Source organism: Bos indicus x Bos taurus, chromosome 16, assembly GCF_003369695.1.
Source record: "Bos indicus x Bos taurus breed Angus x Brahman F1 hybrid chromosome 16, Bos_hybrid_MaternalHap_v2.0, whole genome shotgun sequence".
Taxonomy (NCBI): domain Eukaryota; kingdom Metazoa; phylum Chordata; class Mammalia; order Artiodactyla; family Bovidae; genus Bos; species Bos indicus x Bos taurus.
The window spans coordinates 44,866,735-44,884,258 of NC_040091.1; the positions used below are offsets into that span (position 1 = coordinate 44,866,735).

General features: G+C 42.6%; 1 protein-coding gene across 1 annotated transcript in view; it reads right to left on the minus strand.

The window, feature by feature from the left end:
• Window positions 1–2,314: 2,314 nt before the first annotated feature.
• PER3 (period circadian regulator 3) overlaps window positions 2,315–17,524 on the minus strand; it is a 69,125-nt gene continuing 53,915 nt past the window's right edge. Inside the window, 5 exon segments of the mRNA XM_027565008.1 lie at window positions 2,315–3,695; window positions 3,909–3,971; window positions 4,967–5,326; window positions 6,745–6,895; window positions 16,190–16,301. Coding sequence (XP_027420809.1) covers window positions 6,876–6,895; window positions 16,190–16,301 — 132 coding nt within the window. The 3' untranslated portion in view covers window positions 2,315–3,695; window positions 3,909–3,971; window positions 4,967–5,326; window positions 6,745–6,875.

A 17,524-nucleotide genomic window follows, 5' to 3' on the forward strand; every position in this document is an offset into this window, starting at 1 on the left:
TCTGTATAGAGTATGGAGCATGAGAACCGAATGGCCCATGCTCATGGCAGGAGTGCTTCTCCTGGGAAACCGGGGTTCCCTTTCTTTGCTCTGCCAACCATACCCCCAACTCACAAGGAACGAAGGGTCAGGTCTGCGCCAAATAACCACCGATGGTACTGATCTTACCAACAGCCATCCAGAATCTCTTTTAAATGCAGGTCTGATAAATCTCCCCTTCCCTTATTTAAGGCATCAAGAACATATTGGCAGGGCATGTTGTTTTCAACTTGAAGGATAGATGTGTCATCTCAGGACCAGGCTGGCTGGGAGGATACAGTAGCATCGCTTGATGCTGAAGTTCAACTGAATTCAATCCCCTAACACAGCACTCTGGCACCACAGGCTACAAGAAGTTTATGACGCCAGGAAGAGGTCAGGGTGGATTTCATCATTGCAGTAGAACCCGAAACCCCTCCTGTTTTGTGGCAGACACATGGCGACTGCTCTTGCTGCGCGGGCTCTGGAGTCAGGTCCCTGTGGCCACACAGCTGTGAGCTCTCAAGCAGGTCATCCAACCCCCACCACCCCCGTGTCCTTCTCCGTCAAATGCGAGCAGTGATGCTCAGTATTTCATGGGTGGTTGCGAACATTAAATGAGATAATTCACAGGGAAGCACCAGAACAGTCCCTGTGGGCAGAGCACACACTCCATCAACACTGAGCTCTCTTCCCTTCCTGGGTTGTTTTTCTGTGTGTGTGTGACCGGAGGTGCAGGTGGTTTGAAAGGGGTGATGTTTAACGAATCCTGTTGGCTTCAGGGTCCTGATTTATATTTTAATTCTGAGACTGTTGCCGCTGGGTTCCACAGTCAGCTTTTGTGAAACACAGGTTCACTGTACAGAATCTGAAAGAGTAACTTTGATAGCTAAATTTTATAAATTAGGTGTTAAAATACAACTGCACTCATTTCACATGCTAGCAAGGTAGTGCTCAAAATCTTTCAAGTTAGGGGTCAGCAGTATGTGAACCAAGAACTTCCAGATGTACAAGCTGGATTTAGAAAAAATAGGGGAACCAGAGATCAAATTGCCAACACTTGTTGGATGAAAGAGAAAGCAAAGGGATTCCAGAAAAACATCTACTTCTGTTTCACTGCCTATGCTAAAGCCTTTGACTGTGTGGATCACAACAAATTGTGGAAAATTATTAGAGATGGGACTACCAAACCACCTTACCTGTCTGCTGACCACCTGTCAAACGTAACAGTTAGAACTGGACATGGAACAACAGATTGGTTCAAAATTGGGAAAGGAGTATGTCAAGGCTGTATATTGTCACCCTGCTTATTTAAATTATATGCAGAGTACATCATGTGAAATGCTGGCCTCAGTGAATCACAAGCTGGAACCAAGGTTGCTGGGAGAAAGATCAACAACCTCCAATATGCAGATGATACCACTCTAATGGCAGAAAGTGAAGAGAAACTAAAAAGCCTCTTGATAAAAGTCAAAGAGGAGAGTGAAAAAGCTGGCTTAAAGCTCAACATTCAAAAAACTAAGTCTTAGTCTCATCACTTCATGGCAAATAGAAGGGGGAAAAGTGGAGCAGTGAGAGATTTCCTTTTATTGCGCTCCAAAACACTGCGGACAGTGACTACAGCCATGAAATTAAAAGATACTTGCTCCTTGGAAGGAAAGCTATGACAAACCCTGATACTGTATTAAAAAGCAGAGACATTACTTTGCTGCCAAAGTCCATGGAGTGAAAGCTATGGCTTTCCAGTAGTCATGTATGGATGTGAGAGTTGGACCATAAAGGCTGAGTGCCAAAGAATTGATGCTTTTGAATTGTGGTGCTGGAGATGACTCTTGAGAGTCCCTTGGACAGCAAGAAGATCAAACCAGTCAACCCTAAAGGAAATCAACCCTGAACATTCATTGGAAAGACTGATGCTGAAGCGCCAATACTTTGGTGACCTGATGCAAACAGCCGACTCACTGGAAAAGACCCTGATGCTGGGAAAGATTGATGGCAGGAGGGGAAGTGGGTGACAGGGGATGAGATGGTTGGATGGCATCACTGACTCGACGGACATGAGTTTGAGCAAACTCCAGGAGATAGTGAAAGCCCAGTTCTTAAAGGAGGACCAAGTGCCATGTTGTCATTGGGAAGGAGCTCAGACGCAGAGATGACACGGACATGTGTGCAGAATGACCCTAACGTGAGCAGTCTGCAGTGTGTTTCAAACTCAGGAAATACTTCTCAATAATATAAGTGATTTATGGATTTGGGGCAAAGGTTTGTTCATGCAGTGCAAGAAAACTTCTCAAGCTTTACATGTACACCGTTTATTGTTTTTAAAAAAGACACCAGATTAAAATATTAATAACCATTAAAAACAGGGAAATCCACACAATGATAAACTTAGCTGATTCAAAATTTCCATTTGGATTAAATTTACCTTTCGAGTTATGATGAAGTTGCACTTAATTGTAAAATGATTCCATTCACACAGCATGTGTTGTTCATAAATTCTGACCTCTTATCCAACAAAACACAGCCTTTTGGTAACATTTATGTAACCATGGAAACCTGTAGTACACATTTTTATTACTGATTTCTACAGGCATCAATACAAAAAGTTACTAAACTTGAATGACAGTTTACAGTTGGGTGGAGCCCCTGTGGTGGGGAGAGGCCGGCACTGTTGAGCCTTCTCTGCTCATCCCCAGAAGCAGAAGCATCATGGTCATTTCTAAATATACCAGCTCAGCTATTTACCAAAACACCAAAACTATAACTGGTTTTATAGCTCTGCTTACAACAAGCACCAATTTTAAATTGAGCCTAAATGTGTAGTAAGGCAAAGAAACAGTTAACTGTCAAGAAAACAAACATCCAGAAAGAAATCTGAAAGAGGGCTTGGACTAAAAAAGTGCATACGCACATGCAGAATGGTCCTCTGACTGCTCCGTGTCATTTCTGATTTACACAAGTTAAAACGGTCATCAGCACAGAAGGCTGCAGTGATTCTATCCATGACAATATCCAGGCTGGTTCACTGTTTAAAATTTGATTTTTCACCAAGGGCAAAAATATCACACAACTTAACCAAAGCAATGAGGGCTTCAGAGATCATTTAACAATCAAGATGGAGCAGAACACGAGAGTTCTCTAAGCCTAAGATAGGAATATGGGCATGAAACGGCTTCAAGTGAGAACATTCTAGAAAAGTCACAGTCATCATTTCAAAGGGGTTCTGACAGTTAAAGAAAGAAGTGCCTTCTGGAAACTACAGCCAGCCCCTGTGATCGAGGTGGGAAGAATCGGGGAGGGTAGAGAACTCTGGATGCAGAACCCACGGGTACAGAGAGCTGGCGAACCTTCCTGTTATAGAAGGGACGTTGAGTGTCCATAGATTTTAGTATCTGCGGCGGTCCTATAACCAACTCCCTGCAGATACCAAGGGCCAACTCTTCTACTTTAGAAAGTAAATCTATGAGGGCTTGAGTCTCAGTATCATGGATAGAAAGGTCGATTCTCCTGATTATGATCATATGATTATAGTATTTTATAAAAAGCTATAAGAAAGGAAGAAGCATTTTCCTAAAAAACACAACAACAAAAGCAGAAAAGTAAGTTAGTTTGTTGCATGTTATTTAAATGAGAAAAGGTTACTGGGGTCTTCATTTTCTTCTATTCCCGGTTCTGACCTGCACGGGTGTGAATAAGACACCATTTCAGATTTGAGAAGGAATCATCAACTCTCTAAGAAGAGGGCTGACTTATCAAGTGAACAACTCATGTGCTACTCAGGAGAACGACTATAGCAGGACCAGGAAGCCCTGATTTGTGGCAAACTGGGCACCCCCCTTGGCTAGGGCCCTCCCAGAGACCCCTCACCCCTACTTAAGGGCAACACTCACCTTTATTTAGGGGCAAAGAGAAGACAGTGGCCATGAGACCTCTTGCAGGGATGGAGAGACCTCCTTTTGCATAAATTGGTTGAAAAAGAGAAAGAGTGAATTGTTAGTTTTGATAGGACAACATTTAAACACACACATATAAGAACTTATATAACTTTAAAAATGTTTACAATCATTTTAAAATGTAAAAACAGATGAGTCAGAAGATGATTGAGCTAGAAGCTCTTTTAACATTACACATGCAAAAGCTAATTTACACCCTTCAAGGAATAAGCCCACAGTAAGCTGATCGATTTAAAAATATATATATTTATTTATTTATGGCTGTGTTGGGTCTTGGTTGCTGCATGGGCTCTTCTCCAGTCATGGTGAGTGGGGGCTACTCTCTAGCTGCGGCGCGTGGGCTTCTGATTGTGGTGGCTTCTCTCGGTGCGCAGCACAGGCTCTAGGGCATGTGGACTTCAGGTGTTGTGGCTCCTGGCCTCTAGAGCACAGGCTCAATAGTTGTGGCACACAAGCTTAGTTGCTCCACAGCATATGGGATCTTCCTGGATCAGGGATCAAACCCATGTCTCCTGCACTGGCAGGTGAATTCTTCACCACTGAGCCACCAGGGAAGCCCAAGCTGATCTATGTTTAAGAGAAGACTTCCAGGATTTCAGTGGAAGGCAGAAAATCAAAAGGAAAAGCATCTATAAGAATGAACGTCAAAGTTCAACCCTAAAAACCAGGAATTTCCAGGATACCAGCGAGCTATATGTTTTCATACTGGTAAATGCTGGAGTGGCCTGTGTTGTGAGAACTCTGGAATGTTGGCGCTTAACTGTGGAGGCACATGTCACCATGTGAAGACCAGGCAAGGGCAACGTGCTTATGGAGACTGTCGGGAAAGGTACGTGACCTCTAGTAGGGACTTCTTCAAGTCTCTACTGTGGGGCAGGAGATGATTCAATGTAACAACAGAACAAAACCAATGAGGCTAATGTTTGGGCTTTTTCTTGCTATACTCCTAACTACAATTTATTTGGGGTGACACCTGCAATGAAGTATACACATACCTTTTTAGAGGCCATCCAGTCTCATTAGAGGACAGCTAATAAACTAGAAGAGTCTATTCGCCAGTTTAAATACATTGGGAAAAAGGAGGAGTGAAAGAGTCTATATACAATGTCTGCTTCAGGAAAAAGATGTCTGCTAAAAAATCAAGAAGGGAAAGCCTTAACATTCAATGACAGCTTCTTGGTCCCTTAAGCTGCAAGGGTTCACAGAGAATCACAGGGAGGAGGAGCAGCCCAACAGGTCTGGAGAGGCAGTGCAGGTCCTTCTTCAGAGTCACTCGGCTGCTGCTTCTGTTGGATCCGGACCATGGTGTCTACAGTATCACCAGCTGAGTCTCTGTGTCCACAGGTGACACAGCCCTCCCAAGGAGAACAAGAGTAGGTAGGTTAGTTGATGTCAAGTCATCTGCAAAGTTCTAAAGTCAGTAAAATGCCGGCCTAGCAACCTATGTCTAATTCCCCCACATAATTTATTTAATAAGACTATCTATTATTTATTTATACTATATTTAACTATTTATTTAATTTAACGAATTTATTTAACTATATTTAATAAGACGATTATACTTCATTCTTCATTATTAGAAGGTAAATGATGGTAATCATTTAAATACTTTTGCTTGAATTGTTCTGGGGCTCATTCTTCATATACTCTACCCACAGAAATCCTACCTCTGGCATGAATCCAACATATTGAGTTTGAACTCTTCTCAAATGTGCATGTGTACTTGACATGCAAATCTTATACTCTCCTCTCCAGTCAAGCATGGATCAAACCACGTGTGTTTATTCCTAATTGACCCATAACATTCCAACTGGTGGAAGAAAAAACCACTTGGAGCCAAAAAGACCTGTATTTAAAATCCGATGAACTGTGTGAACTTACACAGCTGTGTCTCAGTTTATGCAGGGGGCTTGGCTCCTGAGGCTGTGAAAATCTATGGATGCTCACGTCCTTACATAAAATGACGTAGTCCAGTCAGCACTAGAGGGTTCCACATCCTTACCGGGACTGAAATTTGATCCGTGATATACAAGGCCTCACTTTGTTGCTATTGGTAAAGTTGGGGTAATAACACCTCCCACAGAGGAAGTTGTGAGAAGTAAGGTTTCCAGTGGAATAATGCAATGCATGGTGGGCCTTCTGTATCTGCATGCTCCACATCCACAGATTCGACCAACCACAGATCCAAAACATTTGGGGACAAAAATTCCAGAAAGTTCTAAAAGGCACAACTTGAATTTGCCATGCACTGGCAACTATTTACATAGCATGCACGTTGAATTTACAAGTATAAACAGCATTTACAGTGGATTAGGTATTATAAGTAATCTGAAGATGATTTAGGATGTATGGGAGGATTACATAGTGACGTAAAGTGAAAGTGTTGGTCACTCAGTTGTGTCTGACTCTCTGTGACCCCAGGAACTACAGCCCACCAGGCTCCTCTGTCCATGGACTTCTCCAGGCAAGAATACTGGAGTGGATCTTCTCTAGGGGATCTTCCTGACCCAGAGATTGAACCCAGATCTCCTGCACTGCAGGGGGATTCTTTACTGTCTGAACCCCTAGGGAAGCCTCAAGAGGATGTGCACAGGTTACATGCACATATTATGCTGTTTCACATGAAGGGCTTGAACATTCGTGGATTTTGGAAGCCGCTGGAGTCCTGAAACCAATCCCCTGCAGAAGCCAAGGGACAAGGATACAGCCAGAGCCCAGAACACTGCCCAGCACAAAGCCATCAGCACATGACAGCTGTCATTGCTGTGCTTACCTGGGTATCTATTTCCTGAGGGATCGTCTGGCGCTGAATCCAAGAATGCACGTTGGCTATCTCCTCCCTTTGCCCTGGAGAAAACTGTGGCTGCTGCCATCTCATGCTTTCCAGCTTCTCTACGTCTTCTTTCAGTACAATTTCTTTAACCCTGAAAACAAGGGGACAAACAAAAGCTTCACAGTCCTAAATAAGGCACAGGGTTCTTATCTTGTCATCCAAGACCAACACTTCATTTTGGTTTGTAACATACTTCAAATCTCTCATTAAAGTATGACTTCATATCTCACATTGAAAAAACACAAACTGACTCATTTGTCACGTTGGTAAAGCTAGACCTCTTCTTCTTGATGGAAAGCACCTGCATAGAGTTTTAATGAGTCATATGGAAGAAACAGGTTTCCTTTAGGTCTTCTCTTCTTTTAGAATGAGAAAAAAAAGCCCAGACTCTAAAAATAGTTCATGTACCTGTGAGCCATCTTGGAAAGCCCTGCCTCTCTTTGTTTTCACCTTATGACATATAACATTTGTATCCACTTCCACCACAACCATTGTTTTAAGAAATCACTCACCATTTGACTTCAAATCAATGAATTTGAAAATACATATCTCTGAGGATATGTATAAAAATGTTAAAATCACTTTGTATTAAAAAACACAAGAAACCCCAGAACACTTATATAAAGGGGGGTCTTCCAACAGGCTTCTTCCCTCCCAGGCACCTGATGCATCATTAGAATGCGGCCAGGTGTCTGCTTTATCATTCTCCAGATGGACTCTTCAGCTAACTTAGGAAATGGTTCTTTTTTCTGTACGTCCTGAGATTGCTGCCCATCTTGAGAGATTTCTGAAGAATCATCACTAGGAGCAGAGTTTATACTGCTGCCACTGCTTCCTATCAAAAGTCAACAACAACAAAGAAAGCCAAATTAGGAAATACCCGTCAGGGGCTGATCTGCCAAGCTGATCCTCAGTCTTCACAGACCTGGGAGACTAGCCGGTAGTGTCCTTCACCACCCAGCCCAGCGTCATCCCAGGTCACCTCGGCCTTCCCGTTCCTCCATCTTTCCAAGATCTCCTTCTCAGTCTTCCTGAACTATCCACTCCTCAAGGTCATACTGCCTTTCTCATCATCACCCATAACTGCTGCATCTCAGCTCCACTTTCTCCTTTGCTTGTTCAATTGTTCCAACTACAAATCTGGAACAGAGCTTTAGTCATTCTGCTTAGAGCCCAAAGCCTATCACTCAGTAACACTCTGCCATACCTGAGTCTTTTTCCCTTTAATTTCCCACAATATCAAAATGTCAACTCTGATAAAGCTACTTATTAATTCCATTCTTATCTGAATCCAAGTTGCCAAAAGCATACAGCAAGTCACACGGAACAGGGTACATTGGTTCTGCAGTAAATTCATCATCACCCAAGGACCATCAGAAAGCCTGTAATCCTGGTACAGTTCTCTGGTCAGTGCACTGTTTCGAGCAGGATTATCTTCTGATCCCTATTTCCTTCCTCAGTCTCACTTATAAGGAAAGAAAAGGAAGCCATGAGAAATGAAATTCATTACCCTGATGCCAAACACAGATTTACTCATATGTGCATTCTCTCTTCATTGCCCTCCTATTAAAACAGAGAAGCCACCCATCCATGCCAAGGCCCATCCCTTTACAGCTGCTATGGAGCCTCATAGATCATTCCTTTCCTGTCCTGCATCTAATTCTTCCGGGTCCTTCTCATTTACTTCGGAACAATTAAAACAAAACAAAGTACCTAATTTTTTAAAAATAAGTGTATGGATAAATATAAAAGACATTTTTCCTCATTAGAAAAAATCTCTTTGAAAGGTAATTAAAGCCAAAAACAGCAACATTTTTACTGTAGGACTTGTAATACATGTTGAAATAAAATGTATGACACATTTTACTTAGCACAAAAGACAAGTGGACGAAATGGAAGTACTCTGTTTTAAAGTTCTAAGACAAAAAGTGAAAGAACAGTGTAAACTGTGATAAGTAGAAGACATATGTATAAATCCTACAGCAATGACTAAAATAATTTTTTTAAAGGAAAAAAAAAAAAAGAATAGCCGAGAAGTCAACAATGGAGAGAAAATGGAACTTTAGGGCTTCCCTGGTGGCTGAGACGGTAAAGAATCTGCCTGTAATGCATGAGACCCAGGTTTTTTCCCTCAGTTGGGAAAACCCCCGGAGAGGGAACGGCTACCCACTCCAGCAATCTTGCCTGGAGAACTCCATGGACAGAGGAGCCTGGAGGGCTACAGTCCATGGGGTCACAAAGAGCTGGTGTGACTGAGTGACTAACACTTTCATGTTCCTTCTATACTCATTTTAGAGAGTTTTTAAAATCACAGATATTGAATCTTGTCAAATGCTTTTACTACATCTATTGAGATGATTTTTATCCTTCATCCTGTTAGCTACATTATTTCACCCTGATTGATCTATAGATGCTGAAACATCTTTCCTTCCCTGGAATAAATCCCACTTGGTCATAATGTGGTGGTGGTGGTGGTTCAGTCACTAAGTCGTGTCCGACTCTTGTGATCCCATGGACTGTATAGCCTGCCAGGCTCCTCTGTCCATGGGATTCTCCAGGCAAGAATACTGGAGTGATCATAATAAATGATCCTTTAAATGTATTTGCTAATATATGGCTCAGCTGGTAAAGAATCTGCCTGCAATGCAGGAGACCTGGGTTAGATCCCTGGGTTGGGAAGATCCCCTGGAGAAGGAAAAGGCTACCCACTCCAGTATTCTGGTCTGGAGAATTCCATGTATGTCCATGGGGTCACAAAGAGTCAGACATGACTGAGCGACTTTCACACTTGAGGATTAATGTTCATCAGAGATAACTGGCCTGTAATTTTCTTTGTGTATGTGTGCTGTCCTTGTCTGGTTTTGGCATCAGGTAATGACAACCTTGTAAAATGAGCTGGAAAATGTTTCCCCCTCTTCAATTATTTGGAAGAGTTTGAAAAGTAGAGGTATTAAACCTTCTTTGAATGCTTGGCATAGAATTCACCTGAGAAGTTGTCTGGCCCTTTACTTCTGTTTTTTGCAACATCTTCAATGATTGTTTTATTCTCTTTACTAGTGATTGGTTTACTTGACTGGTCTGATGGAAGTGGGTTACCATCTCTTCATGATTTAGTCCTAGCAGGTTATGTGATTCTAAGAATTTCTCCATTTCTTCTAGGCTGTCCAGGTAATTGGCATATAGCTGTTCATAGTATTCTCATCTAATCCTTTGTATTTCTGTAGTATCACTGCATTTCTCCTCTTTCACTTCTGGTTTTATTTATCAGAGCTTTGTCCTTTTTTTCTTCTTAGTAAGCCTAGCTAAAGGTTTGTCAATTTTTATCTCAATTTCATTTCTTCCCTCTCTGATCTTTATGCCCTTCCTCCTAATGACTTTGGGCTTCATCTAGTCTTCTTTTTCTAGTTCTTTTGGGTGTAAAGTTAGACTGTTTGATATTTTTCTTGTTTCCCGAGGTAGGCTTGGATTGCTATAAACCGTCCTCTTAGTACTGTTTTTCCTGCATCCCATAGGTTTTGATATGTTATATTTTCACTTGTCTTCAGGTAATTTTTAATGTCTCCTTTGATTTCTTGACTTAATAGTTGTTCAGTAACATGTTGTTTGTGCTCAAGTCACTCAGTTATGTCTGACTCTTTGCAATGGACTGCAGACCTCCAGGCTCATCTGTCCATGGGATTCTCCAGGCAAGAACACTGGAGTGGGCTGCCATTTCCTCCTCCAGGGGATCTTCGGACCCAGGGATCAAACCTGTGTCTGCCAGCATCTCCTGCATTGCAGGCAGATTCTTTACCTACTGAGCCACCTCAGTCTCCACATATTTGTGAGTTTTTCAGCTGTCTTCTCATAGTCAATTCCTACTTTCATACCACTGTAATTGGGGGGAAAAGGCAGGATATGATTTCCATCTTCTTTAATGCCTTGTGACTTGAACTATCCCTGAGAAAGTTCTATATGGACTTGAGAAGAATGTGTATTCTACTGCATTTGAGTTGACCACATACATCCATCAATACATCCTTGCTGTCTGGATGATCTATTCATTGATGTAAGTGGAGTTTTAAAGTCCCCCTGGTAGCTCAAATGGTAAAGAATATGCCTGAAATGCATGAAACCCAGGTTCGATCCCTGGGTCGGGAAGATCCCTTGGAAAAGGAAATGGCTACCCACTCCAGTAATCTTGCCTGGAGAATCCCATGGACAGAGGAGCCTGGTGGGCTACAGTCCATGGGGTTGCAAAGAGTGCTCCTATGCTAGGTGCGTAAGTATTAATAACTGTTATGTCTTCCTGATGATTCATCCCCTTTATCATTATATAACGCACATCTTTGTCTCTCATCACCTTTTTTTGAAGTCTACTTTGTCCGATACAAGTATGGCCACACAACTCTCTTTTGGGTGCCATCTGCTTGGAGGACCATTTTCCATCCTTTCTTTTGCATCTGTTTTTCTGTTGAGCTGGGACAGGTCTCTTGGAGGCAGCATATAGTTGAGTCTTGCTTTGTAGTACTCCAACCACGCTGTGTCTTTTGATTGACAAATTCATTTACCCATATGGTGATTATTGGCAAATGGGGATTTAGTACGGCCTATTAATCTTTTGTTTTCTGCGTGCTCTCTTCCCCCATTGTTTCTTTTTCCTTGTGTTTCTGTCTGCCATTTTGGTTTGGTGGTTTTCTATAATGTTTTTCTCCATTTCCTCTCTTTTTTTTTTTGGTTTCAGATTTCTGCTCTGGATTTTTGTGGTTACCATGAGGTTTTCATAAAATACCTCATAAATAAAATAGCCCTTTGTATGCTGATAGCATCTCATCTTCACTTACCTATATGGGTCTGTCCTTTTCCTCTTCCCCTTTCATGGGGGAAGTTGTCTTAAATGATCCCCTTTCATGTTATGAGTCTGTTACCCAACTGAAGTAGCTTTAGTTGTTTTTACTGCTTTCCTTCCTTTTAACTTTTATGCTCTAACAATGTGTCTAAAAATCTATTCTGACTGAGTTGGGATTTTCTGATTCTATTTATACCTCACTCAAGGTTTTGTGTACTTTGGCCTTTTCGTTTCAGGCAGAAGAGCTTCTTTGAACATTTCTTGTAAGGCAGGTCTAGCGGTGATAAACTTCCTCAACTCTTGTTTGTCTGGGAAAGTATTTCTCTTTCATATCTGAAGGACAGCTTTGCTGGATAGTCTTAGCTGACAGTTCTTATATTTCAGTATTTTGAGAATGTCATTCCACTTCCTCTTGGCCTACAGAGTTCCTGTTGAGAAAACTGCTGACAGCCAAATGGGGGTTCCTTTGTAAGTTATTATCCTTTGCCCATTGGTTGCCTTTAAAATTCTTTGCCATTGACGTTTGACAGTTTTAATATAATGTGTCTTGGAAAAGAAAGTATTTTTTCATTGAAGTAATTAGGTATTCTCTTAGCTTCATGGACTTTTATTAATACATTCAGTTCCTCTCCCATGTTTGGGAAGTCCCAGCTATTATTTCTTTATATTCTCTATTTATCATTAATTTTTGCCATTTTAATTGCAACGTACCTTGGTGTGGTTCTCTTTAGGTAGATTCTGTTTGGGACTCTTTTCTTCCTGGACTTGTATATGTTTCCTTTCCCAGTAACCTGGGACGAGGTTAAAATGGGCTATTTTCAGCTATTATGTCCTCAAGGATATTCTGTAATCCTTTTTCTCTCCCTTTTTCCTCTGTAACCTCTATAATGTGAATATTAGTATTCCTGGGAGATGTCTCAGATGTCTCAGACTGTCCTTACATCTTTTTATTCTGTTTTCTATTCAGCTTCAGTGATTACTACTACTCTGTCGTCCACCTCACTGGCCTAGTCCCCCTGTATCATTTAGTTTACTATTGATTCCTTCTGGTGTTATTTTTCATTTCAATTATTGTATTCTTCATCTTTGTTTGGTTGTTCTTTATATTTTCTAATTCTTTGTTAAAAACTTTGAATTTTTCTGTTTATCCATTCTTCTTCCAGTTCTCTGACCATCTTTATAGTCATTACCTTGAACTTTTTCCTGGGTAGATTGATTATCTCCATTTCACTTAGCTCTTCTGGGGTTTAAATCTTGTTCCTTTGCTTGGAGCATGTTTCTATGTTGCCTCATTTTGCCGAAATTGCTGTTTTCATGTCTATGTATCTGGAAGGTTGATTACGTTTCCTGATCTTGGAGAAGTCGCCTTTTGTAGGAGATGTCCTGGTGTCTCAGAAGCACACTCCCCTCTGGTCACGAGAGCTGTATGCTTGCTCTAGGACTGACCCATAGGTGAGCTGCTGGGATCCTTCTGTTGTGGTAGGCTAGCTACCATGGGTGGTCTGGTAGGCTTGTTTATCCCCCCGTCTGGTTGGTTCCTAGGCCTTGTCTTTTGCCAAGGCTGCAAGGACCACAAGGCACCTGGACAGCACCAAGGGGCTGAGATGGGTGCACTGGGGTGAGTGCTGATTCACTGGTGGGTGGAGTCAGTGTCCGGGAGATCCTGCCAGCCCGCTGGCAGGCAGAGATGTGTCCTGGAGTCTGGCTGTAGGACCCAGGGGTCCCAGAGCTAATGTCATACTGCCAGTGGGTGGGGCTGGTACCTGACACAGCTGGCTGCAGGGTCCAGGGTATCCTGAAGCTTGTGCTGGCCTGCTGGTGGACAGGGCCAGGGCCCAGCTGGTCCTAATGTTGGTGCTGGCCTGCTCACATGAGACCTAGGTCCACAGGCTGCAGGACTGCCTCTCTCCTGCACTGGTGCTTGTCTGCTGGTGGGTGAGGCTGGGCCTGCAGCTAGAGCAGGCTTGCTGGTGGCTGAGGCAGGAGATTCTGGGTCTGGTGCCTGCTGCTGGTGGGAGAAGCTGGATCCCAGGGTCTCTGTGTGTAGGGTCCTGGGTGTCCCAGGTCTAGTACCTGCACACGGGTGTGTGGGGCCTGGCCCTTGGCCCCTTGGTGGGCAGTCATGTCCAGGGAAAGGTGTGAACTTAGGGGTCTTAAGGCAGCCTGTCTGCTCTTGGGTGGGGCTGTGTCCCTGCCCAGTTAGTTGCTTGGCCTGAAATGTCCCAGCACTGGTGCCTAAGGCCAGTGGATATGGGTGAGGCTGGGTTTGGAGGCCAATATGCTAGAGGGAAGATTCCAAAATGGCACTAGCCAGCAAGGGAGTCCATGTGGTAGAATGAGTGCCCCCAAGTGGCTGCCACCAGTGCTTATATCCTTGAGGGTGAGCTCCCATTAACTGGCTCCTGCCTCTGGGGAGCTTCCTGGTGGCTCAGATTGTACAGAATCTGCCAACAATGCAGGGAATCCGGGTTTGATCCCTGGGTCAGGAAGATCCCCTAGAGAAGGGACTGGCTTCCTAGGGGACTCTCCAACTTCAGCCTGTGGGTCTGATCCAGGCTCCTTCCAGATTATTGCTTCTGCCCTGGGTCCTATAGTATGTGAGAGTCTGTGTGCACCTTTTAAGAGTGGGGTCTCTCTTTCCCACACCCCTCTGACAAAGTCAAACATGCTGAGAGCTCATCTTCCTGGAGAAGGATGCCCAGGCTGTGGGGATCAACATGGGGATCAGACCCCATGCTCATTGGGGACAGCCTTGCAATTGCGATTACTCTTTCATTCATGGGTCACCCACTGAGGAATATGGGTCTTGACTATACTGTGACTCCCACCACCTACCAGTCTCATGGTTCCTTCTTTATATCATTAGTTGTAGAAGATCTTTATTTTTTTGAAAAAAAATTTTTTTGGCTGCACTAGGCCTTCACTGCTGCCTGCGGGCTTTCTCTAGTTGTTGACAATGGGGGCTACTCTCTGGTTGTGGTGCACAGGGTTCTCATTGCAGAGGCTTCTCTTGTTGCAGAGCTCAGGCTCTAAGAGCGTGTGGGCTCAGTAGTAGCAGCTCGTGGGCTTTAGAGCACGGGCTCAGTAGCCGTGGCTTCCAGACTCAGCTGCCCCTCAGCATGTGGAATCTTCCTGGACCAGGGATTGAACCTGTGTCCCATACATTGGCAGGTAGATTGATTCTTCACCACTAGACCACCAGCGATGTCCAATAGAAGATGTAGATTCTGATCTTTTTTATTGATAGGTGTTCTGGAAACAGCTGCAATTTTAGTTTGCCTGTGGAAGGAGGTGAGCTCACCTCATACATAAAAAGTAACTTAAAATGGACCACAGACTTAGCTATAAAAGCTTAACCTGTAGAATTTCCAAGAGAAAACAGTAGGCCATCTTAGTGACTTCAAGTCAGGCATGAATGTCTTTAAAAAGACACAAGAAGCACAACCTATAAAAGAAAATGTTGATGAACTGAACCTCATCAAAACATTTGCTCTTCAAAATGAAGATAAAGATAAAAAACTGAACAAAGAGACAAGCCACACACAGGGAAGAAAAACGAGTGTTTGATAATAGACTTGTATCCAGAATACACACAGAAATCTTACTACTCAATAAAAAAAACTAACAAGCCCCCCACAAATAGGCAACAGATATGAACACATCTGGATGGCAAATAAGTAGACAAGAAGACAGCCAACACCATGAATCAATAGTCAAATGCAAACTAAAACCACAGTGAGTTTTTCAGTGCACATCTACGTGAATGGCTAAAATTTAAATGATGGACAATGTCCGGTGTTGGCCCGGACATGTTGTAAACTGGAGTTTTTATATGTGGCTGACAGTGATGCAAACAGTATAGCCACTCTGGAAAACAGTCTGCAGTTTCTTATAAAGTTAACTATAAACTTACCATGTGACCTAGCAATTTCATTCCTAGGTATTTAACCAAGAAAAATGACAACATATGTCTACAAAAAGACTCACACTTACATGTTCACAGCAGTGTTCTTCTTAATAGCCCCAAACTGGAAACAACTGAATAAACCATCAACTGGTGAATGGCTATTCATACAATGCAATTCCACTTGGCAATAAAAAGGAGCAAATTACTGATATGCACAACATGAATGAATCTCAACAGCTCTTTGCTAACTCAAGAGAACCCTGACACAGAAGACTGCACACTGGATGATTCGATCTATGTGAAATTACAGAAAGAGGAGCGTTAAAGTGACAGAAAGTGGATCAGTGCCTGCCAAGAGCCAGAGGATCAGGGACAGGCTCTGACTGCAGAGAATCAAAGAACGTTTCCAGGTGGTGGAAACATTCTGTATGGTGACTGTGGTGGTGGTTACACTGCTGTAAATCCTTGTCAGAATTCTTATTTTGTACCCCTAAATGCAGTGAATTTATTGTATATAAATATACCCCAATACAGCTTACAAAAAGAAAAAAAAATATTTTACTTTCACACCACGGCCAACACCTGAATGCCCATTAAACAGTGACCTCCTAACCATGGGGTATGAAGAATATGTCATTTTGAGCTACTACCTGATGCTGCAGAGCCCGTTCCTGATGGAGACACCAAGTGCAGTGATGCTATGGATGGTTTCTTGGTAGTAAAACCATCTATCTTAGTCCCACTGCTGCCACGGACACCCTGCTAGAAAGTAAGAACACAAGGAAAGAGACCGAACATCTCAAGCATCATATTATAGAATAACTGGCAGATCTTCAACTTCACATGTTAAACAGAAAAAAAAAGTACATATCAATACATAACTGAGAAGTAAAACATTTTCAGCCTGTCCCCAAGAGCCTGGTCAAAGTTCCTTTGCATATAATGTTAAAGATATGGCTTGTGTGTGTGTATATACATATATACACACACACAAGTGAAGTGAAGTGAAGTGACTCAGTCGTGTCTGATTCTTTGTGACCCCATGGACTGTAGCCTAGCAGGCTCTTCCATCCATGGGATTTTCCAGGCAAGAATACTGGAGTGGGTTGCCATTTTCTTCTCCAGGAGATCTTCCCGACCCAGGGATTGAACCCGGGTCTCCCGCATTATAAGCAGATGCTTTACTGTCTGAGCCGCCAGAAAAGGGATCTAGTTCACTGACCCAGGATCGAACCCAGACCTCTGGTACTAGAAGCACGGAACCTCAGCCTCTTGACCACCAGGGAAGTTCACTACTGCTTTCTGAGCACTTTCCAGGGCTTCTGTGGTGTCTGATAGTAAAGAATCTGCCTGCAATGCAGAAGACCCGGGTTCAATCCCTGGCTCGGGAAGATCCCTGATTCTTGACCTAGATCATCAGATTCTGAACATTTGTTAAAAATGGTTATGCCTTGAAGTGAGGACTGAAGAAAACCTTAGTGAAAATACTTATGCTTGCCTTGGATCCTATATCTAAGTATAGGAAAGTCTTGCCCTGAAGTTTAAACTGACAAGTCTGAGAAGGCCTTTTTACCTAAAGAGATGAAAAGTTAAAGTGACAAAATTTTTTCATATAAAATTGATATGTATCCGTATAAAACTATAAACTGCCTACTTTACTGATAAATAATGACAGAGAGGAGCTCTCCCCATACAGACCTGCTATCCTACAATTATGTCTGAAAAAGTAAAACTGTTCAATTTATGTCTTGTCAGTATGGCTTGCTCCTAATCTAAATAGTCCCTAACCCCAGTGGTAAGAGAACACATTTTTTCTAGGTAATGAACATTTAAGTTTAATGCCTAGATATCAAATTTTAAAGCAGAGGGGAAATCCAGTTCACAAATAAAGTTTGAAAGATAGCACTCGGGGGAAAACCTAGCGAAGTATGTAAGAATTCAGGACATAGAAAATCCTTTCACTGCAGCTTTTTAAATAGAGTCAG